The 27,589-nt window shown below is 39.8% G+C and overlaps 3 protein-coding genes and 1 non-coding gene across 9 annotated transcripts in view; all 4 read left to right on the top strand.

Moving 5' to 3' along the window:
• The first annotated feature begins 493 nt into the window (after positions 1–493).
• LOC119727558 (NF-X1-type zinc finger protein NFXL1-like) lies at positions 494–18,692 on the top strand. Of its 3 annotated transcripts, none has more exons than XM_038199482.1 (19): positions 494–637; positions 2,785–3,036; positions 3,469–3,639; positions 4,283–4,392; positions 4,938–5,071; positions 5,205–5,383; positions 7,766–7,927; positions 8,336–8,551; positions 8,923–9,038; positions 9,422–9,553; positions 9,673–9,763; positions 10,952–11,072; positions 11,470–11,632; positions 11,960–12,073; positions 12,890–13,021; positions 13,809–13,975; positions 15,819–15,999; positions 16,486–16,626; positions 16,969–18,692. In XM_038199482.1, the coding sequence occupies exons 2-19, from the start codon at positions 2,829–2,831 to the stop codon at positions 17,140–17,142; spliced, it is 2,712 nt and encodes a 903-aa protein (XP_038055410.1). In that variant the 5' UTR covers positions 494–637; positions 2,785–2,828; the 3' UTR covers positions 17,143–18,692. The 3 variants fall into 3 exon arrangements, with proteins under 3 accessions (XP_038055410.1, XP_038055411.1, XP_038055412.1); XM_038199483.1 differs by lacking the exon at positions 494–637 and adding an exon at positions 755–859; XM_038199484.1 differs by lacking the exon at positions 494–637 and adding an exon at positions 2,183–2,201.
• On the top strand, positions 16,266–16,338 carry Trnat-agu. Its single transcript has one exon. It is a non-coding gene; the product is annotated as a tRNA-Thr (tRNA).
• A 2,277-nt stretch (positions 18,693–20,969) lies between the features above and the next one.
• LOC119727552 (oral-facial-digital syndrome 1 protein-like) overlaps positions 20,970–27,589 on the top strand; it is a 33,059-nt gene continuing 26,439 nt past the window's right edge. The window contains exons 1-5 of one of the 4 annotated variants that reach the window (XM_038199472.1): positions 20,970–21,032; positions 25,721–25,884; positions 26,171–26,380; positions 26,760–26,828; positions 27,041–27,071. In XM_038199472.1, coding sequence (XP_038055400.1) covers positions 21,011–21,032; positions 25,721–25,884; positions 26,171–26,380; positions 26,760–26,828; positions 27,041–27,071 — 496 coding nt within the window. In that variant the 5' untranslated portion in view covers positions 20,970–21,010. Of the gene's footprint in view, positions 21,213–24,346; positions 24,395–25,720; positions 25,885–26,170; positions 26,381–26,759; positions 26,829–27,040; positions 27,072–27,589 lie in introns of those variants that run through there. The other 3 variants (XM_038199473.1, XM_038199474.1, XM_038199475.1) reach the window with 3 other exon arrangements.
• LOC119727555 lies at positions 21,248–22,700 on the top strand. Its single transcript, XM_038199479.1, has 2 exons — positions 21,248–21,476; positions 22,019–22,700. The coding sequence occupies exons 1-2, from the start codon at positions 21,287–21,289 to the stop codon at positions 22,288–22,290; spliced, it is 462 nt and encodes a 153-aa protein (XP_038055407.1). The 5' UTR covers positions 21,248–21,286; the 3' UTR covers positions 22,291–22,700.

Genomic DNA, 27,589 nt, shown 5'->3' with positions numbered 1-27,589 from the left:
AAGCGCACAAATAGTGGTCACCACTTTTGATTCTCTTTAAAGTAAAAAAAAAAATCGTTACCTTTTTGGGACAGCAAAAAAGAAACAAAGGCATCGGGACAAACTTGAAGGTAGACAAATACTTTAGCCTCTGTGTGCATAATTGCCTGGCCTACAAAAATCATGTTTAGCGAGGAAACACAATTCTAAACACTTTCTTGCTAAATCAGTTTGCAACCATGTTGATACATGCTAAACATTGAGGTGATAGCAAGAAAGTGTTTCAGTTTACTTATTTTTTTCCCTCTTTTTCTGTAATCTTTGTATTGTCTTTTTTTGTTTTTATTGATGTGTATATTTCTTATCTCTGTTTTGTATCTTGTGAAAGCGTACTGCTTGACACCATGAAAACGAGGTAGGTAGGACTTGACACCATTAATTGTAAAGAGCGCCACCTGTTGTTTGATTATCTGATATCAACATTTTTTAGTCTGGTTCCCTGACCCTATTATTCTTTGGACTAGGGGCCTAGGTATAGTAGCGCCGGCGCCGGGAAACAGTCTAAACAATTTCCAGACGTCCCCGATTTATTTTTCGTAAAATGGGCTGAGAATCTGACGAAATTGTGTCCGTAGCAGTCCAGCAGACGGCATGTTTTGTAAGTGAAAGCAATTTATTGGCTGTTTCGGCAAACTTGCCTTTGTTTTCGTTAGGTGGCCTACGAAAACAAATCCCCCCCCCCAAAATCGCATTGCGGTTGCCGGAGCTTCCTGGTCACCTGCTGGTCTATTCATCTACTTTGGCATGTTGGGTGCGGTAACGGGTGAAACCACTAGTAATGGAGATCAATGGGTGAAACATGGATGATGGAGCTGTGGAGGTAGGAAAAGAAGGGCTAGCACAAGCACAGATCAAACGGGCCATGTCTCACGCCGCCATCGATTACTCCTAGAACTATGAGGCTCTGTTGCACCGAATCTTGTTATCCGCCGGATTTCGAAATCCGAGCACCGAAACTTGGAATTCCAAGTTTCGGTATCGGATCTTGAGATTCGGTGTTACGACGCCATGCATAGGCCTAGGCCTATTCTGAATTAAAAAAGAATAAAAAAAAAACAACCATGCAATCACAATATTAAATCGCAAAATGAGAAAGCATGTTTGCGAAGGAATTTGCTTAATGATCACAACAACTGCAGTCTTTAAACAAGGCCATCATAATCACTCTTTTGGGAGGGTTGGTGAGATATTTTTTTTTAAACCGCGGCTGTTCCTGTGTTTCTTTAATAGAAATTGCAAGATACAGAAAAAGGGGGCCTATCAACCAAACTGTCAGTTAGACATTAGTTCAACCCTTGTAAAATACCAAAAGTCGTTCGTAGTTCTACATGTAAATGAAAGCAGAAACTCCTAAAGACACCTGACGGTGTATGCGGCATATAGGCCTAACAATTCCTAACAAAAAAAAATAGAATACAAAAAACACTGAAAACAAACAACAAACAACTCAAAACTCACCCAGACTTGACCCAGAACTTTTCAGCAGGACGTACAGTGCTGCAATGGTCATGCGTTCTCTTCGCTGTACATTAGTTTGTGGCAAGGGGCTATATCTTCAAATAAAAAAGTAGGCCGCTGGCCAAAGCGCGCGCTAGGCGAGCCCCTAGGGCATTGTGGGCGCCCGCAAAGTTATTTTTCTCGGCCGTTTACGATTTTCTCCCCATTATTCACGCGCTGACCAGCGCCACCAACGATGTGAAAGGATTACACCCGCGTGCGCCATATTGCAACCGTGTGTGCGCCGAATCTCGAGATACGATAACGAATCTTGCGAGCGTACGTCATCACCAAGTTTCGGTGGATTACAACTTTCGTTGCAACAGCTCCACGTAGTCTCAGTTCTAGGAGTAGCCATCGATCAGATAACCATCGCAAACAAAGTAGGCCTAAACACATTCCATGCTCAGCCATGTCAGCCTTCCAACAAAAACCGCAAAGCAAAAAACGCATGCGCATTGCATGCGGCTTACGGACATGACGGAGGACTGGCATAAGTTTCGTTTTTCGACATCGCAAAAAATTTTTTTTTGTTTAAAGTGCTAAGCATCGCTAAGTTACGATTCTTACATCATTTGATAGTGCTACCTTTCCGAAACATTTGCTGTTATTTTTATTCACAGGGCATGGCAGGAAGCTGCCAAAACTGTCTTACATTTCACCAGGTAATTCACGAAATTTCACATTAATCCGAAATATGAAAATATTACTTGCCAAACAAATTATTGGCCAATTTTCATCGTCTAAAAGACGACATGACAAAGATTTTCGTTGCTCATCTGAAAAACAAGACCCCGATGCTAGCGTGCATACGCTCAAAACGTACTGCGCATGTTCGAAGTATATGTTTGATTGTTGGATGGTAGGAAGTATGTACTCCAGTCAGGCTTCTTTAGATTGAACGGATCTGAGCGGTCGGCACTAGACATAGCGTTCAAGGGGATTGATTAACAGCGGTCTTTAAAATGCCAAGGCGCTGCGTGATATCCCATAGCTCACCACATTGGCCCGGAATCATAATTGGGATTAAAACCAGGGGGATTTTCGTGCTAACTCCTATTCTACCTCCATGGGTGAAATCACAAGGTGAGGTGAAAATTGATGTGTTTGGTGGCAGGTAAGTGGTGGCCCAGTACGCAATTCTTCCCATTGGACATTGGAGACAGTTTGTCTTAAAGTTAAATGACTCCTGACCAGTTTTTTTTCCCTGAATTCATGGGTCATACATCTTTGACTTTTTTTTTACAGAATTTAGATAATGACTCATTGGTGAATGAGTGAGTAAGCCAACAATGTCCAATCAACAAGGCCCGTCTTACGCCTCCAGAGGGAGAGGTAAGGGGCGGGGCCGAGGCCAACCAAGGGGTTTGCAAAAACAACATTCATCAAGTGATGCCCAAGTAAACCAGTGGATGCAAGGAAGTAGCAAGAAAAAGTGGGGAGAAACATCTCGAGCTGGGAATGAACAAAGAGAGGAGAAAGCATTGCATAACTTGCAAGGTAATTGGCATACTTGAAATCGTGCATATACTGATCAAAGGGAAATTTATGTGAACTTGGAAGGATAGCTTCGCATCTGATCTCTGCAATATCATTGATCTTCATGATTTTGATAATCAAACGCACAAGATATGCATGTTGTACAGTATGTACATGTAGGTATATGTACAGTATGGCTACAAAATGGTAATTAACAGTGTCAACAGTGCCAAACCCATCACTTAGGGTTTTCACCCAAAAAGGTGGCCAAGGAAAAAAAAAACACTTCATGAGTAAAATGTAATTAAATATTCATTCATAATTTACCCATTTCTATTGGTCGACAGCGCATCACATGGCTGCTTTTAAAAGGTTGATAAAGACCGGCTGGCTGTTCTTAAAACACTTTTTCAGTGTCACATCAAATTTGGATTTCATTTTTGCATTCTTTAGCTGATCAACATCAATCCACAGCTGAAGAGCGCTTCCTTCAAGCATCAGCGCAGATTCATCAGTCAGTGCAGAAACATGTACAAGGAGATGCTGAGGACTCATCCTCTGAAGATGACATGGAGGATAGTGAAATATTACAGAGTACCTTCAAGATGTATACAGGACAAAAAGGTCAATAGTAAAATCCCATTGAAATCTCGATTTGTGGAATTTTACATGTTTCATGGCAACATACCTCAAATGTAGACCAAATTTTCATGATGTTGAGATCACTATGTCTTAACCCTTACTCTCTGAGGGTAGTTTACTGCATGTCAGTTGGTTATGCCAATGCCCTCCAGCTGCAGTTTATTGGAGGATACTTTGATGTAGCAGTGAAGGCTCCAATTGGCAGGAGTTGGAGGCCCTGGAGGGTGCCTGATACTGACCAGCTGGGGGCACTTGATTGTTATCAGAGGACTCTCATTGTTCTCTGTGGCATGTATTGGAGTGCCTGTCCAGTTACCCTTGAAATGACATGGCAGATATTGGAGGGCCATGCAAAAAACATAGGAGATTTTCTTGAGGCACATATTGGCATGCGTTGGAGGGTCTAGTAGGGTAAGGGTTAATTGTTACCTCATATTGAGACTCAATTTAGTGAGCTAAAAGTAATAATATCACAACCTGATCGAATGTCACTGAAAATGTGACATTGCAAAACTCAGTCTAACCTCTTTTATTTTTTTTTAAGATAAGTGAGGTCTCATCTGTAAAATCAACTCAACTGTTTCTTTACTACTGTCACTTACCAGTTTCCTTGTGTGGTTTTCAGATGACTATGCCAATGACTTAGATAGGACTACCCAGTGTTTGGTGGATGCTTGCCGGTCTGCAGCCAATGTGTGTCTCGTCTGTATTGGCAAAATCAAAAGATTGGATGCTGTGAGTATACAAGTTTTTAAGAATGTTTTTAACCTTCACGTCCTAAGGGCTCTTTGGGGGTCAAGGACCAAATACTATACAGAATACTACATGTGTTGTTCACACTTGTATGGAAAGATCTACTCAGTAGTATTTTGTAGCTTTAGGTGAGGTTAGGGTAAATGTTCTATATAGTGTTTTATTTAAACTCAAGTATGTGATTAAATGAATGGTAAATTGAAACCTTGAAAATCTCTGAAAGCAGAAGACTGCAGTCCTGAAATGTGTCTTATCATGCAGAGAGACTGTGAATTGGTTGCTGCTACCTGAGTAAGAAAGTTACATGTATTACAAGACTTTGCACTAGCTGTTCATTTTTACTGTGTACAGTTCTCACTCAACAAAAATTTCATTTGTTAACCTAAGAACTAGTTATACAGATTTTGTTGTTATTCATCTGACTGGAAAAAAAATTATTTGATGAGAAAGATTTAAACCATGTTGAAAGGAGATCATGAAAGTTACAGAATTTATGCTAATTTAGCTGTTGTTATTTCAACATGCAGATATGGAGTTGCAGCGAGTGCTATTGTGTCCTTCATCTGCCATGTGTCCAGAAATGGGCAAAGGAGGGTGCTCTTCTGAACCACATGATGTTACAAGACGATGTTTCAATGAATAAAAACACTATGTGGTCATGGTAAGAAAACACAATGTTATGAAACCTAGTTGTAGGGAGTCGCAGAATGACCAAGAAGTCCATTGAAATTGGCATCAAAGAGATTCCTAACAGTGTTAATGTAAAATAACATTTCTTCATTTCTTTATTCCAGCCCCAAGTGTCGTTATGAGAGACCATCTACAGCCATTCCTAAGCGTTACACCTGTTACTGTAGTAAGGTCATCGACCCTCCATTCCACCCTTGGCTAAGTCCACATTCATGTGGAGAGATGTGTGAAAAATCTCTGAAACCACATTGTGGCCACAAGTGCCTCTTGCTGTGTCATCCAGGTAAGTTTGGAAGAATTATTTTGTCCCCACTTGATCTCTCTGTGACAGGTTCAAATCCCACATGGGACAAAGTATGGATGACTTTCCTACATGATTAATGGGTAAACATTCATCAGTTGTTCTTCTTTCTATATTGCCACTTCTCTAGTAGGCTTGGACGGTATTTCGGTATTACCGGATAGTCAAGGTTTTTTTTAATAACCGACTAACACCGACTAATGATTCATGAATACCGAAACACCGGTGAACTCAGTATGGAATTTCAATACTGCGGTATTCTTCCTTAGTGTTCAGAATCTTCGCAAAAGCCTTTCAAACAGAAAGACAAGCAACCTCTTTGACATGTTTGATTCCATTCTTTGTGGTTCAGGCATCCAGTTTCATGTCTGCATTGTCAATTACCGTTGACAGATTGAACACAATTGTCAAGCTCCACTAGAAAACCTGATACTTCGGCAGCTGCAATACCACAAAGGCCTTTGAAGTTCTGCTAACGCCGCCGTGTTTGCGGTTTTCTTTGTGTGTAAAGTGTCTTCACTGAAAGTTCAAACAATGTTTTACACATGGGAATGTTTTGACGGTCGTGACAAACACTGGTCGTCTTAATTGTTTCTCCGTGGTTGTTTCAGAGAAATCTTACATCATCATGCGTAATTTTTGCCACAACATAGTTCCCAAGAATATCAGCAACAAGAAAAAAAAACGTGTCAATCTTGGTTATATGACCGCCAAAACTTGCAGGCTTCAGTCTAGTGCTATATGCGTGCGAGATGCACGTGCAAAGGGAAGGGATACCTGGATTCACATGCGATGCTGAGGCGTCCGATCCGGGGAAAATGAGAAAAAAATATTTCAAGGAAAGCGCAATATCAAAGCCATCATGATGTCTCATCATGGGCCTTGGGAATAAATGTACAATCAAGCAGTGTCGGCACCGACGCGCAAAAGGAAAAAAAAATCTGGACTCACCTGAATATACGTACAGCGAGTGTGAACCGTCCAGGAAAATTAAGAAAAGAAAATATTCCAATGAATGATGTCTCATCGTGGGTAAAAACTCTTGTACGATCTGGAAGCGTACACTTTAGTGTTTACGAAATTCCCCGAATACTCCTATGTCATGTGCGTCATGTGCGTGGCCGTACATGCCAGTGCATGATACGCATACACGTGGTCCCACACTGGTTCCGCACAGAGAGAGTCGGAACACTAGCTTTTCCCCACCCACTGCATTTATCGATCTAAAGCCGTGTCCGCACTCGCCTTTTTTTTGGGAAGGTTTTACCGAGACGCGACGATGGTGAGATGAAAAATGGTCAAACACCCTTTTAAAAGAATCTGATTGGCCATCTAAATCCACGCTCGGAACAATTTTTTCATTCATGTTTTGGTTTGATTGGTCCGTTAGTTATTCATCTGTACCGACGTTCAAAGGGAAGGGACTCGCCTGAATATGCCGAGTCGTCCAGATAAAAATCCAGAAAAGAAAATACTCCAAAAGAAAGCGTAATACAAGAGCCATGATTTCTCACCGTGGGGAAAACCCCCGTAATGCCCGCACGATCACACGTAAAGCTACGCCCGTCATGCTGGGCCGCGCCCCCACAAGCACAATTGCACGTGCTTTTTCCCACGCACTGTGTAGATCAAGCTGATTGGCCATCTAAAACGGCGCTCGAAACGGCGCTCGAAACATTTTCCATTCATGTTTTGGAATGATTGGTCCGTTCGTTATGAAGGTCGCGGCACCGACAACTTCATATTTCAGCGTCCACAATTGCGCATGCGTAACATTGTGATGTTTACTATTATCAATCACGGACCGATCACGTGAGAAGGAGTACAATATTTTTTATAGGAGTCCGATTTTCACATGACACCGGCAAAGCACGTAAGGAGTCGCTGGTGGCCGGCATAAATTTTTTAGTGGACCTTGTCAAGTCAATGACCTACAAATTCGAAAATGCAATACCACAAAAAGTAAGCTTCCCGTGTTTAATAATCTGTTACAATGATATTTTGTTTTTACAAACAAATGGACTGATAATGAAACCAAGACACTTGTAGTGTAGGAGATTTGCGGCGTGAAGCATTTGCGTGATTTATGCTGCGCCGGCGGCTTATCAACTCGGCACGTGGTGCCTGGTGGTTAGTTATTTTTTCTTCTGATAATGACGTAACTAATACCCCACTTAACATAATACCGCGGTTTTTTTGTCACGGTATACCACGGTATAGTACAAGGCAATACCGCACAAGCCTATTCTCTAGAGGTTTCTAATGGGCTTATGGGCTACAATGGCATCTGTGTTCTTAAGAGAAATCATTAACACTAATGCCAGATATTATTTATACTAACATTTGTTGTTATGTCATTGCCAGGTCCATGTCCACCATGTCCTAAGACGGTTCGCTCTCCATGTCATTGTGGACATCAAACACCTCAACAACGACGATGTAGCAACAAAGCTTGGTCATGTGGTCAACCATGTGGCAAGATGTTATCATGCAAACAACATCAGTGTCTACAACCATGTCATGCTGGTATTGAAGATCGCTACATTTTCCTTAGAAACATTAGACATTTCAAATTGATCTAAAAATTATAAATCTGTTTCTTTTTCAAAGCATTTCAAGTTGTAAGATTCTTGCTGAATGGCTACCTTGTGGAATGACACACCCTAACAATGAAATACCCTGCGATAAAAGATCATAACCTGCTGACTTTTTGTCTACATGTCATTGAGACCCGTGACTTTCTGAAGAATAGCAGTAAAAAGAACTGCAAAAAAATCATCAACAAATGCATATTTATCAAAGCATTCATTCCAAGATTGTAGTTTAAACAATCTTGTCCAAAACAAAATATGAACAAGTACATTACTGTAATTTTAAACATGAGTGAGTCTCTTAAATGTTAATCACCATACTTAAAAATTGATTGTATTACAGGTGTATGTGATCCATGTCCAAGGACTGGCAAGCAATCTTGCATGTGTGGTAAGATGAAGACTACAAGACAATGTGCATCACCACAATGGCAGTGCGACAGTATGTGTGATCGTCAGTTATCCTGCGGATATCATACATGTCAACAAGTCTGTCACTCGGGACCATGTGGAGATTGTCCTAGCTCTGGAAAGAGACAATGCCCATGTGGTAAAACAAGTACGTTGTAGAATTTGTAAATCTTGAAACTATTACTATCAAAGTACTTTCATTTTATATTGAGATTGATACCCTAAAGATAAGTGCATAAATGCTAATCTTCTTTTACAGACATTGTCAGAATATTGTATTATTTACTGGAGGGAATATTCAGAAATTCCACAAATTGTTGTAACACTCTGAATGTTACACATTTCTAAGATGCGTTATTACTAAGCATGTTCAAAAAGATACCCCTTGGAAAAAATCTCAAGAGGCGAGTGCCGTATATGAAGAACATTTAACAGAGTGCATTATCAAGTTTTGTATTCATCAGTAACCTGAATGAATGAGCTTCAATGTGTCTAATTCTGAGATGAATTTTCGATCAGATTTTCAGCTCCCCTGCACTGAGACCATCCCTACCTGTGGTGATACATGTGACAAACTCTTAGCATGTGGACTTCATAATTGCACAAGACGATGTCATACAGGGCCCTGTGAAACGGTCAGTAAAGAAGATATATCCAAGGAAGTTTGTGTGTTTGTCTAGCCTGTTCATCTACGTTTGGCGGGCTGGGCTGGCTAACGGTCAGTAAAGAAGATATATCCAAGGAAAATTGTGTGTTTGTCTAGCCTGTTCATCTGCGTTTGGCGGGGCTGGACTGGCTATCTCTCTCTTTGGCAGTTGTCTTTTTGTCTGTTGAAAATATCAATGTAATCTTCAAGGATGGAGTATCAACATAAAACAAGTTGCAACTGCATTATTCACATTTAAAGCAGTAAGTTTTGTCCTGTATAAGAAGAGCACAATGTCATCTTGTTCCTTTTCCTGGAAATTAAAATGACTATTTCTATTTTCTGTTTGCTTTATTTCTTTTTCCTGTACAGTGTCGTCAGATGAGTGTGAAGAAATGTCGTTGCGGTCAGAGAGAGAAGTCTATTCAATGTTGTAAGGAGTATCTTTGTGAGTTAAAATGTCCAAAATTGAGGGATTGTCAGCGCCATCAGTGTAAGAGAAAGGTAGGCAGGTTTAATACAACAACATGTAAGTTAAGAAATAGAGACACAAATATGTCAAGATTCTTGCAAAGGATTTGAATTTGAACTTTGGACTTGTCTACGTGTGATTTCCTTGTTAGTGTTGTGATGGATCCTGCCCACCTTGTGAACAGCCTTGTGTACGACAGCTTCCATGCAGAAACCATAAGTGTCCTTCTCAATGTCACCCAGGTAAAGTTGCTATTTACTGAATCTGATGAAAATGTAGCTTGAAATAAGCACCGTTGACATATTAATTTTACTTGATTATTCGATATTATTTTGATATCGATATCGCCGATGGCAATTTTTCAATCATATCAAAATATTGAAATTTTCGAAATTGAGGAATCATATCGATTATATCGAAAATGCGTCAGATTATCGTCAAAATAAGTCTCCCGTTTGTGCTTATACTTTGTGTTTATCGTTTGCTGTATAATGAAATAAAACTTGACGGCAGCTTGTACTTGTGACTCAAAATAAAAATATCGCGAAATGCCAAGCGGTGTTGCTTTGTGCTCTGCGTTTGCTGGAATTCGCAGTTTTTCCCAATTTTGTTTAAAAAAGTCGAGCAATATGCTCCAGAGAAAGCCGTGGCTTTTTTTTTTATTCAAGGTGTCATCTTTATGGTCTTTAACTTTTACACAGGATAATCGATATATCGAATATTCTCGATATTGGATTTCCAATATATCGACGGTGCTTAGCTTGAAGCATCCATCTGTTGAGAGCAACTGCCAATGCATAAGAGCCAATTCACAGAGAATGTTTGATAACTTGGACACACCTAGGTGTTTTCAGTTTGAGTTGGCATTGTTCAAGTCGGCAGTCACAGTATTCAAAGAGCCCATATTATAACTGTACTGACCATATAAGGGACCAGATTTATCCATGGTTAGTATATAAGGCCCCCCAAAAAAGTCTCCGGTTTCTGGTATGGAGCTTGCCCAAAAAGTGGTGCGGTGACGCGGCTTTTTTTTTTTTTTTCCTGATTTTTTTGCTTCAAATGTGTGCTGATGACTGCAAATGGTGCCCGACTAAACTTAGTGCAAATATATGGGAGTCCAGAGAGGTCACATAAAGCTTATTCTCGACCATAACCTAATCTAAAAACACGTTAAAATTGTGCAGCAGCAGGATTCCAGTCAAACCAGTGAGTTTGGCGGTTTTGAGACATCATCTTTCATTGAAAAAAAAACTTTTTCATTTTGCCGACGCGCATGGCTACGGCGATGCGCGCGCATACCAGAAACCGGAGACTTTTTTGGGGGGGCCTAATCCTTAGTATTTTCTCCCAGTGTAAAGTTAAATCAAACGCTGATTAGAATTGTGTTTGAATGTTGCAGTTCATGATTTGTTCCATTCGTTATCTTTCAGGTTTATGTTACCCATGTCAAGAGACATATTACATTAAATGTTTCTGTGGGTCTACATCCATCAGTGTACCTTGTGGTCGAGAGAAGATGACTAAGCCACCAAGATGTAACAAGCCCTGCAAGTATGTCCTAAGTGAATACTCAAAATGACAGTTATTATGTTTTGCAAATGTCAATACTTTCTGTGGTATCTTATTATGTTGTGTTCCCACTTCCGCAGCAAGTTATTTGTACTTTGTAGGTTTCTATCCCTTTCAGTAAAAAGTCAGCATACCGAATTTGACGATACTTTCTTCAGATGACATGTCTCCTTTCCACCTTCTTGCTATATTCATTAGACTCCTTCCTTTTGCCAGGTTTGCCTCCCTATTCCCTCCCATTCTATGATATCTAGTTATTGTTTGTATTTTAATCAGACCTTCAAACTCCCCCTTTCCATCCTTGCCCATGATTTCTTCCCTCATCTCTGCCAATTCCATGATAGTTAACAGTTGTCTGTATTGTGCTTCTTGTTGTCAGAATCCCAGCTGATTGTCACCACGCTGTCCGTGATCCGCATCGCTGTCATTTTCAGCGTTGTCCGCCGTGTCAGCAGACTTGTGATAAACCCTTAGCAAACTGCAATCACCGATGCCCATGGCAGTGTCACAGTGCAGTGCTTATCAAGCAAATTGAGAACAAGGTAAGGGTCTGTGTGGATGCGAATAAAACGAATGAAATTTGGGAGGATTTTAAATTTATTGCAGAGTGTGAGAAATACATTAATTGTTCAGTATCCACATTGAAATAACAGAAAATTGTTGACTGAATGATGGTTTCCCAAGCAGCAGACAACCCCACTTTATTTCTTTCATCGTTGTGATTTTTGACATTTCCTGAAGGGCATAGAAATACAAATTCTATTCTAATGCCCTCCTTTGTGATATTTGACCTTTTTCATAAGGTGTGAGAATCTGTGGTTGCTCTAGCAACTGACTACTCTGCTTTATTTACTTGACATTTTTCGTAGGGAAAAAGAGCAGCACCATGGGAACCTCTGCCCAAATGTCAGCTTGCAGTCATTGACCAGCCATGTCCACCATGCCAAGTTCCTATACCAACAGAGTGCCTAGGAAAACATGAGGTAAATCGAATAGCTAATCGATGATTTAATTTGACTTGGAGGTAAACAAGATGGCAGAGGTTGCCGCGTTTGTGGTAGAGTGCTCAGGTTAAACCTGTCTTGATTTAAGGGTTTATCTTGACTTCGAGGTAAACAAGATGGCAGAGGTTGCCGTGTTTGTGGTAGAGTGCTCAGGTTAAACCTGTCTTGATGTAAGGGTTTATCTTGACTTCGAGGTAAACAAGATGGCAGAGGTTGCCGTGTTTGTGGTAGAGTGCTCAGGTTAAACCTGTCTTGATGTAAGGGTTTATCTTGACTTGGAGGTAAACAAGACGGCAGAGGTTACCGTGTGTGTGGTAGAGTGCTCAGGTTAAACCTGTCTCGTTTAAAATGTTTATCTGATTCACTGGTAAATTCTACATTTCAACAGTTCTCTTCTCCTGAATATTAACAGAACACATTTGAAACTGTTAAGTTAACTGTTTTGTTGAAATCAAAGCAATCAGGAAAAAACAAGATACAGCTTCATATCGTCCATTTTTAGCCTTACATTTGAAATGCCATTGCAAAATAGATGTTCATTTCCAACAGTGGCGCTCACCAACCCAGACTCCTTTAAGAATGCTCTTTGTGACGAAACTTAATCTCGATCACTCTCACCACACCACACCTCAAGTTTAAATTCCCCAGATGGAACATTTTGGAGGACCACCAACCAAGTACCAAAATGAACAGCATAAAAGGGAATACAGTTTGTTTTCAGATTTGCCAGCCAGTTAGCTGTCTCTCCTCCAATCAAATTGTTTTTTGGTTTGTTGTATTTCATTGTTTCCGTAGATACAAGATCTCCCGTGTGCCAGAGCTTGTCCATTTTCTTGTAAGAAGCAATGTGGGCGGCTGTTGGCTTGTGGCAATCATCATTGTACGTTGGAATGTCATGTGGTAACTGAAGCACAAGATGACTCCAAGGTATGAACCAGAATCAAACCATAGTTCTCTAACTTATAGTTTAGATTTGTTTGATATAGTGACCAGAAACTGAAAAGAAAACATTGGAAAGCCAGATTTTGGAACGAATGTTGCATCCTGATGCTACTTTTTTCCATCATATATCACATCAATGAAGGTCAGTCATTGCAAAAAAATGTTTAAAAGACATGAATCTGGTACTCAGAAACATTTGCAATTTTGTTAGAAAATATTCTTGACTCTCCATAGTCTTTGTGCACAACCACTGAAGTAGCGTTTGGATAGTACATTATTTCCCAGTTTTTTCACTGGTTTGTATGGAAGGGGTTATTCCTCTGTCACTAGCACAGGGTTCCCCTTAACTTTTTTTCTCACAAGCCAGCCGACCTAGTGAAACAGACTTTTATCTAGTCTTTGGGCTTTTTTACTAGTCCGCAATAGAATTGTTGAAGTTTTGCACCAGAATGTTATAAAAACAATTTTATTTACAATAGTTTTGACCAGCTGGGCGAACTACTTAGAAACTGGTTTTGACTTGTCCGCCGCTGTTTTTACTTGCATTTGGTGAGGACTACTGCTAAGGTAGAGCCCTGCATTAGTAAAGACTTGTGGCTTTTAACATTCAGTTTGTGTTTGATGATTTGGCTTGCCTTTCATCGGCCTGAAAACATATTGGTCTGTTTAAAAATATTCTATTTGTTCTAATTCCATCATGGATGGCTTGCTATCATTTATTGTTTTGTAACAGTCTGTAGAATCCAAGTTTTGGGCTGTTTTTCCTTTTTAGTTTGGCAATGAGTGTGCGCAGTGTGAGGAAGGTTGCAGTAAACCCAGACCTAGCGGCTGCACACACGCATGTACCAACCCATGCCATCCAGGACAATGCCCACCATGCAAACGGAGCATTCGACAACGATGTCATTGTACTATGATGATGCTGCATATTGAATGCTGGTAAGCAATGTAATAAATGCAGACACCGTCTACAATCACAACAAACAGCTAGTTAGCTTGTGGGATAATCATGCAAAGTTAATTCTTAAAGGGAATGTACATCATTGGCTTTTGCTGTAATTTTCAGAAATGAAATATTTGAGGGGTTAGTATAATAGATCAAATATGGTTACACTGACATGTTTGAAGCTTTGTGTTCAAAAATGCTGGAAAAACCAAGAAAAACAAATATGTTCAAGTAGTCTGGTTCCTTGACTCCACTAAAGATAAAATGGATCAATTTATAGATGCCGGAAAATTGTAAGGTAAGGGAACCAGTCTAGCTGGCCTGCACCCGTTCATGAACATGTAACCAATAGCAAACAAAATTTGGACTGAAAAAAGTGTAAAGTTGGAGCAGTAGTTGAAAAATAGTTAGGTTTTTCCAACGGTGGTCGGCCGATCACCGTTGGAAATGTATACAAAAATACCATTTTCTTGAAAATGACTTCACACCAGGTGCCATAATTTTACAGGATGCTTTAGACTGTCATTTACCAACATCCTAGTAAGGTATTTCGTAAAAACTTGATGGTTTTATTTTTCGATGTTTGCAAATGTATATTCCCTTTAACTAGTAAGAATGTGTGGGAACAGCCTTATGAGTTCACATCTTGTGTATTTGCATGGATTTCAGTCAATGAAATTCGAGCACATTATTGTTTGCATCAGGATGATGAAGGGAAACCTATTGAATATAAATTTCCATTAAATATCACATAGGGGTCATCTATTTGAGCTACACCCGATTTCACGAAGCGCTGCAACGCATCGCAACTCAGTTACAACGTGTAACACGTCGCAACTGGTGACGCGTCGTATGATCCATTTCACGAAAGTTGCGATGTGTTGAACGTGTTGTAAGTTCCTTGACAACGGCTTAAAACATGTCGCAAGTTACGACGTGTCTAGTGGTCATCGCAAAATAAGAAGAGTCCCTTACTTAGCCAGTTTAATTCCATAAACATTACATAAACGAGATTATAATACCGAAGCAATGTGTGTAAAGTTGTAAATGGAAAATTCATTGAATAATTATGAATTAGACTGGAATATTGCAGTTGAAATTTCAAAGTAGCTACACAGTCCACTGTGAGCTTCTTCAAAATTGCATCGCACGACCGCCATTTTGTTTTACGTTTTAACAAATTTCGAGCTGAGATCCGACGACTCTTTGTTGAATATCAGACGACTATTTACTGTACGCTGACTAAATACATAAAACAGTCACCGAGTTGTGCTATAAATACACTACTAAGCGTCGCACTTACGACGTGTTTCGTGAAATGGATCGCAGGACGCGTCGCAGCTGCGATGCATCGTAGGGATATGACGCGTCGCAGCGCTGCGATGCATCGTAAGTTACGAAGAGTTTGATGAAATCGGGTGCTGGTCCCAGAGGGCCTGCCTAGTGTCCTCTTGTACTGATTGGACAGACTGACAGACTGACTCTCACTTGTGAATTAGACTGGTTACCTATCTCACTGACTGACTGCCACTTGTGACTTAGACTGGTTACCTATCTCACTGACTGACTGCCACTTGTGACTTAGACTGGTTACCTATCTCACTGACTGACTGCCACTTGTGACTTAGACTGGTTACCTATCTCACTGACTGACTGCCACTTGTGACTTAGACTGGTTACCTATCTCACTGACTGACTGCCACTTGTGACTTAGACTGGTTACCTATTTCACTGACTGACTGCCACTTGAGACTTTTGACTTATCTGGGACCAGCCTTCTTTGGTTTGGCCTAGTCTTGTTATTCAAGAAGTGGCTACTTTCCTTTTTATTCACAGCAAATGGACATCTTCTAGTGAGGCTGATAAGGCTGTGCTTTCATCATGTCAGGGACCATGTACCAAGCTACTTTCATGCTCTCATCTATGCAGTCAACCCTGTCATCAAGGAGGATGCTCAAAATCTGAAGAGTGTACTCATAAAGTCACTGTCAGATGTCCTTGTAGGAGACGGAAAAAGGTAAATGAAGGAGTAGTATGTAACATAACTTACCTGATTCTTTGATTGTGATGCAAGTTGTCAACTCTAATAGGTTGAAATCTGTGAATTCTGTGCACACTATGAACAGAATGCTGTCTTCACAAGTGCACTTATAACACAAGCAACAAATTAGTCGGTAAAAATATGATAACACTGATCGTAATACACTGCATTTTCATCGACTGTTGGCCTTGTAAACAAAATGTAAACCTAACAATACATCCCTGTCTGAACCGCCAACATAGGGCTGGATAGCTCAGTTGGTAGAGCACCGGAACAGTAATCCAGAGGTCACAGGTTCAAACCCCGCTCTAGTCAATTTCTTTGTTCAACCTTTCAATAAAATATAAATCTGAATAATTCATTGTGAAATTTAGCATGAAGATGCAAAGATTCATTTTGGGAAGAATTGCATTGAATTGGTTTAAAAAATTTAAAAAAGTATTGTAATTTGTTTCCAATCAGGATTTTCCTTGTAAGGATGTGAAGGGAGGCAAAGTCAAGGTGGAGTGTGTTACCTCCTGCAAGCAAGCAATTGAGAAGGAAGAGAAGAAGAAAGAAGAGGAGAAACTCAAGAAAGAGGAACAGGATAAGGCAAGACAACAGGTGAGTCTTGAAATCAAACCCTAGCTGATCTTCCAAATCCATTAGGAGACAGGATTTTGCAGGAGTGGAGAAGTAAGACGCAACTACTGTTACTTAACATATGGCTTGATGCCCCTTGAAGGTTCAATAATGTGTCACTGGTTTCCTGCACGTTTGCGGAATTTGGAGTATTCAAAAAGTTCCTACCACAAATGCCTTGAGAGTTGGGGCTAATAAGAGATGATTACCTGATGAAACAAAAGATATACTTTTGTTATTGTTGAGCAAATAGCGTTGAGCAATTTCATAAAACACGTCTACGTAGAAACTAATCAGGATGGTCTCATTCAATTTCTTATTTAGAGAGATTTGGAGGAATATGAACGTTTAACAAAAGGCAAGAAACGTCGAGAACGACGCAAGAAGGAGGATAATGTGCAGCTGAGTATCTGGCAAAGGAACAAGAAAATCATTCTCATCTCAATTCCAGCATTTGTTGCACTGACTGCTCTACTGTATGGTTTGTTTCTGTCTTAACACATTCCAAGTTCAATATTTTTAATGATAAAAGTAACATCTTGATAATTTTAAGAGTATGGTGATGGTATTTTTTGGTGGTGTTTAATTGATAAATATTGACTTATGCTCTTTTTAAGGATTGGTTTATCATGTTTTAAATTATGAACAATTATGCGAGATGACTGTTATTGCTTGATGCATTCCAATATGAACTGTGAGAATCAGAGCCAACTTCCTAAAATGCAACAGTTTTATAGAAATGGCCATCAAAATCAGCAAAGGAAGCTTTTACTGCTTGACTGTTCCCTTCCCTTTCAAATTTGTAAAAAATAAATATCGGGGATCAAAAGCCTGCACAATATTTCATTCATGTCCTGGAAATTCCCAAATTAAATTGATCAACGGTGAATGTTGACTATTGCTAGGTGTAATAGTGCCCTTGATTGACCTATCACAGAATCCATTTGTGACCTGCCATGGTGTAATGAGGATTGAGGAATAACCCCCACCTTTGACTTTTTGAGTTATATACACCATGCTAAAGAGCAACTCGTTGGCTTTCCAATAATAACTTTATTTCTGTAACTCAATTTATTCCAAAGATATGCTATGAGAAAGTTGACAGTGCGCCACTGAACTTCGGCAACATCATTTTGAGAAAAACAGCTTCAACAAAAAATATTTTGCACCACCAATGTCGGTGAAAAATGCTAGGTTTGTGTTCTGCGTGCGCGTGCGTGGCTTTCTTGTATCATATTTCCATAGCACCGGATATTTTGACGATCTTCTACACCGTTAATATTAATTATATAGTCAAACTTGAAGTGCATTGTTATTACCTGCAAGATGTAATCTAACTTCATTAATTTTCAAGATATACTTGGCTCTGAAGTTACAGGTTCGACAAGGTAGTTTTGAGAATATCTCTTTAAAGTTCAGAGTGACAACATAATCAAAACCATTTACCCAATTTGGGATTTTCATCGTTAAGTTCTCTGAAAAGAGACAGTAATGTTTGAAAATCTTGCTACATTTCACTTAATTAATAATTTCAATGTTTATGTTTTGGGATACTTTATATTCCTTTTCTTTGTGGCCCATCAAAAGTTTGTAAAATTTGATCACATAGTTATCTCTTATTTTTTCACGAAAAGTTGGAAATCCCAATCTGATGTTGAGTTGTACTAAGAAAGGTCTTGATTCTACTAGTAGGGACAGTGTAGATTGCCTTTTGTTTTCAAACTTTCTTTAATTTTTTTTTATTTCACAAAATATGTAGCAGTGATATAACGCAGTTTTAATACGTACATCACAACTGTACAAATGCCTTTAGGCCTATGTTCCTTAAGCTTTGGAATTGAAAATGGAAAATACAAGACATTTAACGTTTTGGTACTTGCTTTGTTTAGGGGTACCAAAGAGGTGCATTTGCACCTTAAATTGGTCTGGAGTTTGCAGTTTATTTTTTTCTTTAGTAAACATTAAAAAAAGAATGTTCATGACTTGACTTTATCAAAATTTGTAATAAACAGCCTTATATGGGATGAAACAAATGGAGAAATCCACAATGCATTGCGGAAATATTTTAGAAATATTTTTCAGTTCGTAACACCTAAGATCAGAGAATCGCAGATGATGACAGATTATTGTCGGTCTTGAGCTCTGGGAAATGCCGCCAACTCGGCTGCAATCCATCTTGTTGTTTCAGAGTATATTCTAACAAAAGTGGAAATGTTTCTCAGTCCCAGATGCATGTCTTTTCTACATTTTTGCAATGACTGATCTTCATTGAGATAATATATTATGAGAAAAACAACAACTGGCGTTTGGGTGCAATAAATATTCTGTTCACATGCGTTTTTGTAAGCGATTTTAAATCATGGAAAAGAGCGTATTTAATAGTCACCTATACTTGGGGGCTGTATCGTGAGTCCGACGCGTGACGCTTAAAAAGTCCGACGCCTCATAAGTCCGAAATTTCGGAATTATGAGGCGTCGGACTTACGTATTCCGCCTCATAGCTCCGATTCCTCAGTCATAAACAAGTCCAACGCCTCTTTAAGTCCGACGCCTCATAAATCCAGCGGCGTAGCCAGGGTTCTCATCCTAGGGGGGCGTGTGGGGCCGGGGGAGGGGCGCCCAAAAATTTCATCTGTGCTGAAAGGTAGAGATTTTTTTTCCCCGGACACCCGACCTCCGTTAAATCAAATGAGGGTGGGGGACACCATCTCCCCATGGGGGTGCTGTTCAAAACTATTACAATAACTACCGCTATCCGCTTTCCACATGCATGGACGTTAAAATAAACAGCTCGCGAAAATAATAAAAGGCAGTTTAGGTGGAAAATACGCACAAAATCACGGGAAAAGGGACTTTATGTTCTTCCACGGTTCCAGCTAATCACGGTAACGGCTGTACTTTTCTCCGGGTGCCAAATTTCCGGGGGGGGGGGGGGGGGGTGGGGCGAGGACTGGGAGCGCAAACGTTGTGCGGGGTGGGGTGCGCCCCTTGCTCCTCCCCCCCTCCCGTATAGCTAAGCCGCTGCATCAATCCGACGTCGGACAAACGAGGCGTCGGACTTACGAGCGGACCCCATACTTGGGACAAATTAGTTCAAGCATTTTTGACTTGTGGCTTTGAACTCGGGGTATTTCGTTCACAAAAAAAACCTCAACTTGTGGGCCTATTTGGCATAGAGGCGGGGCTAGGCTACAGGTAGACCTGCATGGACCCATAGATTTCAAACCGATTTAGTAGGGTTTGGGGGATGAAATTTTTTTTTTTTTTTTTTTTTTTTTTTAATGATGGGGCTAGGCCCCCTACATATCTCTGGTAAATTAGCAAAGGGAATGGTCCTACAGGTCGTACTGTTTAATTTCCAGTGAAAAACACACAGTGCCGCCTTGCTTCTGTACGCCAGAAGCGGCGCTTCCGATCGATTTTATTTTGTGCTGTTTTGACTTCAAGATAACGCGCGCAGTTTTGCCGCCCCCTATCGGCTAAAACAAGTAATCTTGGCGAACGTGCTCGCGTTGTGACCCAACTGAAGTTGGTCCCAATTGAAGCTGGGATCGGGACCCTTCAATCCACTTGGGAAATATGGGGCGCGCGCCTTTTTTTTGTAAATACAGAATTATCATAGCCTTTCTAAGTTTCTAGGCAGCCAGAACTTTTTTTCGGCAGATTTCATCCAGTCCACTAATAATAACAAGTTGTGATCGAAATTACCTTTACTTAAAATTCATACTCGAAGTACACATTATTATGAAAACAAAGAAATAAACAAAAATAAGTCATCATGATTGACTCAACCTCGTCCCCAGTGCTTACTTTATTTCCAACCGCGTTTCCGTCCCCAGTGCTTACTTTATTTCCAACCGCGTTTCCAATAGTAAACCCTGGATAGGAAACTTTCTTCCTGTATCCTGCTGATTGGATACCGCAATTGGCTAGTAATGGATTTTTATCGTGTACTTGGTGCTATTATTCACAACGTGCAGTACGTGTTTTCGCGATCATTCGTCCACGCCTTCTCGAAAATACTAATTTTCTTTCCAATTTGCTCATATTAATATGAAATATAATACTGCATGTTGTCTCGATAAGATCGTAACAGTTTGATTTCAAAATCGTGTTTTCGTAACTCACGCCGTGCTCGCGCTGCTACGAATTGACTCTGTATTTACCCCAGACACCGCATACAAAAACAAACGCTAATGTGTAACGCATATGCAGGCACCAGACTGTTCCTCATTTGCATACGTGTTGAGAGAGCAGGTAGTGGTGGGCGCGTACTGCTCGACACCCTGGGGACGAGGTTGTGATTGACTAGACTAGCGCGCCCGGGCGGGTGGATTGCCCAACTCCCACTGTAGACCAACTTCAGATGGGACGAATATCTGGATTGGGTAATAATAACCTGTATAAAAAAGTGACGAAATTTGAAAACGTAAACATGAGTAATAACTCACTCAGGCAACTTTGTCATACTTAGTTCTTATCTATATCATGTATATCATGTTCGTAGCAGACTATGAATGAAAATCAAGGGTATAAGGCTAATGCTTCAAGTTTAAGGTAAATTCAAGGTAAGTTCTGGCCATATTAATATGATCAAATCATGGAGGATAAGGTTTATCGCAAATACAAACCGCAAAGGATCATGGGGCTGCAATCGGAGCAACAGCGCCATCACACGGCGGTGGGAAAACGTACACACGGCATGCACGGCATTGCACGGTGCGGTGTGTACGATATTTCTTTGCTGCCCATTTTTCTGACGTTATGTGTTCGATGGGAGATGATTATTGTGCTGTTCTGGGTTGCAATAATGACTGTTGTTATCCACAAAGGTATGATCTTTGTTATACATAAATTAAAGTTGTTTTGTTGTACAGGAAAAAAATGTTCAAAAAGTAGGATAGCGCGCAGTTAAGTTCTGACCCGACGCGATCGCGATGTGCCGACGACCGGCACGCGACCGGGGAAACACGGGACACTCTGCACTGTCATGACTGTGTCGGCCAGTGCATTTAGAGTTTCTGTGCCCCTCAAAAGCTCCCTTTTATGACTCTTTTCTTATCGGAAAAATATGTGGCTTTTATAATGGTTTAATTGTTACTTCTGTCAGCGAACGATGTGTGACTTTTACAGACAATTTCATGATTGTTTATTTATAATAAATTATATTCTGTTCACGAAAATGTAAAAAAAAATATATACATGTACACATGTATATATTTGTCCTAGTCAACTAGTACTGTAGTAGGCCTAGCTAGCTAGCCTACTCCATTGTTTTACTCATAAAAATAATTGCGAAGTCTTATGTGGTTTATTTTTTCTCCGTCATCAAACAATAAATATCTCTATCTTACGTTTCCCCTTCTCTTGATAGATGTCATCAAAGAGCATGTAAACACACTTGGATTCCACTCATGCAGGGATAAGAAACACTTCCCTCTCTGGACACAACTGACCCAACGGCAGGATTTCAAAGTAAAATCATCAACTACAGTCTGCAGCAACCACTTCAAATACGGCCAGCCATATCCTGATGAACTTCACCCAACTTTATTTTTGAGAGGATACTACCTTCCCGAAACACTGAAAAGAGCACCGGTGAAGAGTCGAGCATTGGATCTCACTACGCCACTGCCGGCCATCTGAGAAAATCAAAACTTTGCTGTACCTTTTCTTAAGTTTTTATTTATTTTGTTCATTCTTACTCGAGGTTTGTATGCAAAATAAACCAAATTATAAATGGCATTAACCTACATGTACATGAACGGTCTTCACTTATGATAATGATAATAGAAATTATATCAATTGTAAAAGGTTTTGCAGGTTCATAAAAATAAGAGACATGTTTTATTAAAAATAATGTAAATAAAATTTGGAACAAAGTTGCACACAATAAGGATGTAGAAAATGCAAATTGAAATGATCAAGTCATGTTTTATAAAAGTACATGAACATTGTTTAAAAATGCCATTATGACCTGCGTCTCTTGACGAGAGTTGAATTAATAGTAAAAAAAACCTGGAAAATTGAAAATAAAACTGGCAAATGCAAGCCTACTCGAGTATCATAACAAGAGTTGTATGAACAGTTGTCAAATATCAAGGAATGGGCCTACGTCCCTCAAATAAAAAAAGCCGAGTCTCAAAACAACAGTTGGAATAAATAGGTGAAAGTAACTGGCAAATATGAGCCGTGTTTCTTAATTAAAAAGCTGGCAATATTTGAGCAGATTCTCGTAAAAAGAGTTGGATAAAGTTTAAAAACTTGGCAAATATGACCTGTGTTTCTTAAATAACCGGTAGCCCCAATATTGGCACAAATTTACTTGGACGAATACAAGAAAACCTGTTTAACATAAAAAAAAAACAATTTAAAAAATACACAACAGTTATTTACATACATGTACACATGTAACTAGGTAGGCATGTTGGCTTAGAAATTGTGGCGATCGTGTAGCTACGGGCCCGCGACCTGTAAGGGAACAAAATCCACTTTTAAATTATTTGACCTACCAAACAAGTTTGCGATATTAAGAACATACAGGTATGTCATAGATAAAGGGCAGGGTTTTTAATTTTTTAGGGAATTTTTTTTTTGGGGGGGGGGGGGAATGAAGATGATAACGACAAAACGCAACACGAAAATAAAGATGCCGATCGCTGCGCGATGTACCGTGAATGGCAAGGCGCACTGAATCGCACTGCACCACTGTAAACCGCGCAGGAAAATCATCATTTCTACTCCGAGAAACTGTTCAAAAATTACACAAAAGTGTCATTATATTGAGAGAAGTCTGCTCTAGGTTGACAAGGTCATTTTGAGTAGTAAAAAAACACTCTTGACTCTAATTTTTTCGAAACCAAACGGGCCCTACACTACACGATCGCTGAAAGTTTTCGTGTGTGATCGCAGCCATCATTTTGTGTTGGTTGCGCGATGCGCGCTTCAACATCCGGGACTGCAAAATAGTTATGCTCCGTTTTGCATCCCATGATGCTTTGCAACAGGGCGCCCTCTGTTGGTAGAACGCTATTTGCGATAAACCTTATTCTTATTCCTCCATGATCAAATCAAGGGAATTGTACTTTGTAGATTTAAGATGTGTGTGGCCCAGTTTACGGACAGGTTTGTTGTCATTTGTTAGCTCTACTGAGTGGAGCGCTGGAACTTAGTTTCAGCGCTCCACTCAGTAGAGCTAGCCATTTGTCTGATTATGTAGTTCCGTACTCGATCGCCACTTTTTTCAATTAATTTTCTAGCGCCAAACAAAAGTTACATCTTTTATGGTTATTCCTCCACTTTCCCTCCTCTACTCTCTCACCCTCTCCTTTCCTTAATTTCTATTTATTAATCAGTCAGTTACTTCATCGAGATTCGAACCTCTGACGCTTGCTTGATACACGAGACTCTTAACCGCTAGGCCGCGCACGATCGCTGTTGCAATAATCAATCTTTGGACGTATTTGAAGTATCCATTGAAATAAACTAAATATTCATGAGAAAATAAATATTCATAATGACGTATTGCACTATCATTGGCCGGCTTATGCGACGTCATGGTTGTCGATGTCATGCGTATAACGTACCGCTGTCTTTCTTTCAGCCACTACAATCAGTTTTGACCGGCTGCTTCAAGTTAGTTCTGCACGACGTGTGCATCCAAAATGTGCTCTAGTCTAAAAACACATTTTGCCTAATTTTTTTTCGCATTTACACAGCTTCCTGGATTCCTCTTGGTTGAAATCACAAGGTGAGGTGAAAATTGATATGTTTGGCGGCAGTTAAAGTGGCGATCGAGTATGGACATTTTCCTAAGACATTTTTTTGCTTACCTTGTGCTTTTACTTTGTTGTAATGTAGGCCTAACGTAGACCCACTGGGGCACTAGTCTGACAGGCGATCATGTAGTGTAGGGCCCCTGTTTTGTTTTGATCAAATTAGAGTAAAAAATGTTTGTTAATGTTATTGCTCAAAAATCACCTTTACAATCATAAGCTAGCTGGAGTTACCTCAGCCCTAAATTTTGTCATTGGGTTGTCATTTAGGGCTGGAGGAAGTTATTAACTTGGACTTGCAGCATTGGCAGGTCCAAAAAAAATTCGAAAATGTGCAATTTTGTCCCCGTAACACACTGATTTCAACTGGGACTCACCCAAACCGTGCCTGGCATAACCACTACACAGGTCCTTGGAAGAAAAAAAAACGATCCACGATGAAGATTCAACCTACAATTGCAGTGAAAAAAGGAGGCATAACCGACTAGCTGTGCGGCCATGATGATGCCCGGAGCTAGATTTGTGCACAAACAAAATGCAAAGCGCTGTCGATTACCATGCACACTCAGCGAACCACCAGTCACACTTGCCAACTGCACAGCGCGGCGCGGCATGGCGCTGAAGTGCGCACCCGACGACTGTTTGTCGGCCAACTTCGGCTGCTGTTCTACCTCTGCCGTGATGCGAGTGAAGCCTCATAGTTAGTGCAGCAGTAGTGCATCAAACAGTCGTATAAAAGTTATTAAATTACCACCATTGTTTGTGCAGCACCTGTGGCCGAGTGGATAGCGCGTGTACATGTAGCTCATGAATGAGAGATCCCTGGTTCAACTCCTGGCTTGGACATTTTTTGTATTATCTTGAACTTGAACTTTGGAGGTCAGTCATTGGAAAAATGTCGAAAAGACATGAATCTGGGACTGAGAAACATTTCCAATTTGGTTAGAAAATACTTTAAAATGTACTCGACTCTCTGTAGACTTTGTACTGTACACGACCAAAGAAGTGGCGTCTGGACAAAATGCTGGATGCTACATTCTTTCCGGGAAGAACTTCAGTATCTTGGCACCACTCACCAACTGCCACTTACTGGTGGATTTGTGACTTGCGTAGTGCCAGCCATGCTAGTTCAATGGGAAGTTGTGAAAGTTCTCTAGGGGCCTCAGCTTTCAACAAAATTGGGAATTTTCCTCATCCCTGAGTTCATCTTCTTCTGTTTTCAGCAAATTTGCAACTGAAAATTTGTGTTAGATAGGCCTATTGCATTCTACACAAATTGTCTACTTTCAATTGTATTTCAGGATTGTGTTTGATTTTGAATGTGACCCCATGTTGGAGCATCGTCCTGGTGACTTTTTGTATTATGGCTGAACTACAAACAGATTCCAACTGTATGACTGCTGAGGAACTCAAAACCAAACTTTATCATTCCTTCCGACAAAAAGGTCTCGTAGACTCACTCAAGGTAATAAGACTGCATTCATTTTGTTCAGGTGCAACATACATACTTCCTTGATCGGTACAACATCACTGTAACTCTTTCTGATTACAGCAATATCGAACAGTAGGTACATCATGCCCTATAAGGGACCAAGAAATGAACTCTTGATAAAATAAAAACAAGTAAAAAAATGAAAATTTTATATCACTGTAATAAGATACAAACAAATTCAAAAGACAATATAAAAAGCATGAAGATGGCTCAGTAATATTTTATTACTAATTATAATTTTTTTATATAACATTAACAGTCTCAGCTCAGAACAAAGCTTGTGAATGAACTACGCGTCTCTTACAACAGTCAACCAACACCATCCTCGCCGGAGACAGTCCAAGATGATGAGTGTGGTACTTTGATGCATCGAGCTGCTAATAGTCTAGTAGCTGACCATCTAAGAAGATGCCAATATGAATATACTCTGGCTGTATTTCTACCAGAAAGTGAAACTGGAAAAGATAAGGTACATACAAGTATTACATTTAACCCACTAATAAATGTTTTTAATTGTTCCAATTTAATTTTACATCAAAGCAAATCTGTTTTATTATGCCTTCTCTTTTCAAATCAAACTTGAGTAGCCAATTTTGAAATCTGACTACATTGTATAACTCTGGTGTGCAGAGAAGTGATGCCACATAGCTCAAACATCAAATGCTACGTACATGTAAATTTATTCCTGGTCCCCCCATAATATTGCTTCATAGTTTTGGTACATAGTATTGAATTGCCAAATACTTGAATCATGACTGTACTTAAATGTACACATACGGTATTTGTGAGATTTAATCACTTCACTGTTTGAATTTCATATAACTGATTTATTTATTGTTGATTTTCAGATGTTTACCATTAGGGAGTTATTAGGAATGCTGTTCATTCATCCAGATTCACAGCTATTTAGACGAGTGGTAAGGAATAATTCTCTTTACATACATGTATTTCCAATATTTTGAAGTTATCAAAAGTTAGATTGTGTGACCCTTACCCTCTTCTTTTCACAATTTTATTCAGAAACTAAGTAGATCACCATCTCCTCTACACCTTCAAAAGTACAATGTGTGCTTTCACATGTTAATTGCAAGTGGCATTTACTATTTATTTTCTTTTAAATTTGTTGCAGACAGAAAATGTACGTGGATATCATCCTAAAGGTATTATGTTTGTTGAACATATTGATGTTAATTCATTCTTGCTTTTGTACACATCGATTTATCTGATCATTTAGAAAGCAGGAACTAGTACTTTCTTTAACCCTAACCATCCCAACTCCATCAAAATCCATCCCCCCCCATTTTGGTGGATTTTGGGGGACTTGGTCCAGGAGGCCTGGCGTGACTAAATATTGATGGAGTATAATGGACTTGTCCCTAATAGCCTGAAGCAGTGCTAGGGGTATCCGATTGATTTTGCCTAGCTTCCTGTACTGCTATTGTGATCAAAGACATGTTTAGCAAATCCATGAATATCAACCAGTACCTCAGTGGTGGATTCCATTATGTCATGTACAGTTTTGTATTGGACGCACAGTGATTGATGGATTTTGATGGACTTGGTCCAGTTCCTAGTAACAGACGCTAGTGAGTTAGGGTTAAAGAACAATCAGTAACATATGTAATACATGTAGGTCCATGCTTCAAGCATTGACTCACATGTGTACACTCATGACATT

Source organism: Patiria miniata, unplaced genomic scaffold (genome assembly GCF_015706575.1).
Source record: "Patiria miniata isolate m_02_andy unplaced genomic scaffold, ASM1570657v1 HiC_scaffold_20, whole genome shotgun sequence".
Taxonomy (NCBI): Eukaryota; Metazoa; Echinodermata; class Asteroidea; order Valvatida; family Asterinidae; genus Patiria; species Patiria miniata.
The sequence above is the reverse complement of the archived record's forward strand: the minus strand, read 5'-3'. Positions and strand labels throughout refer to the sequence as shown.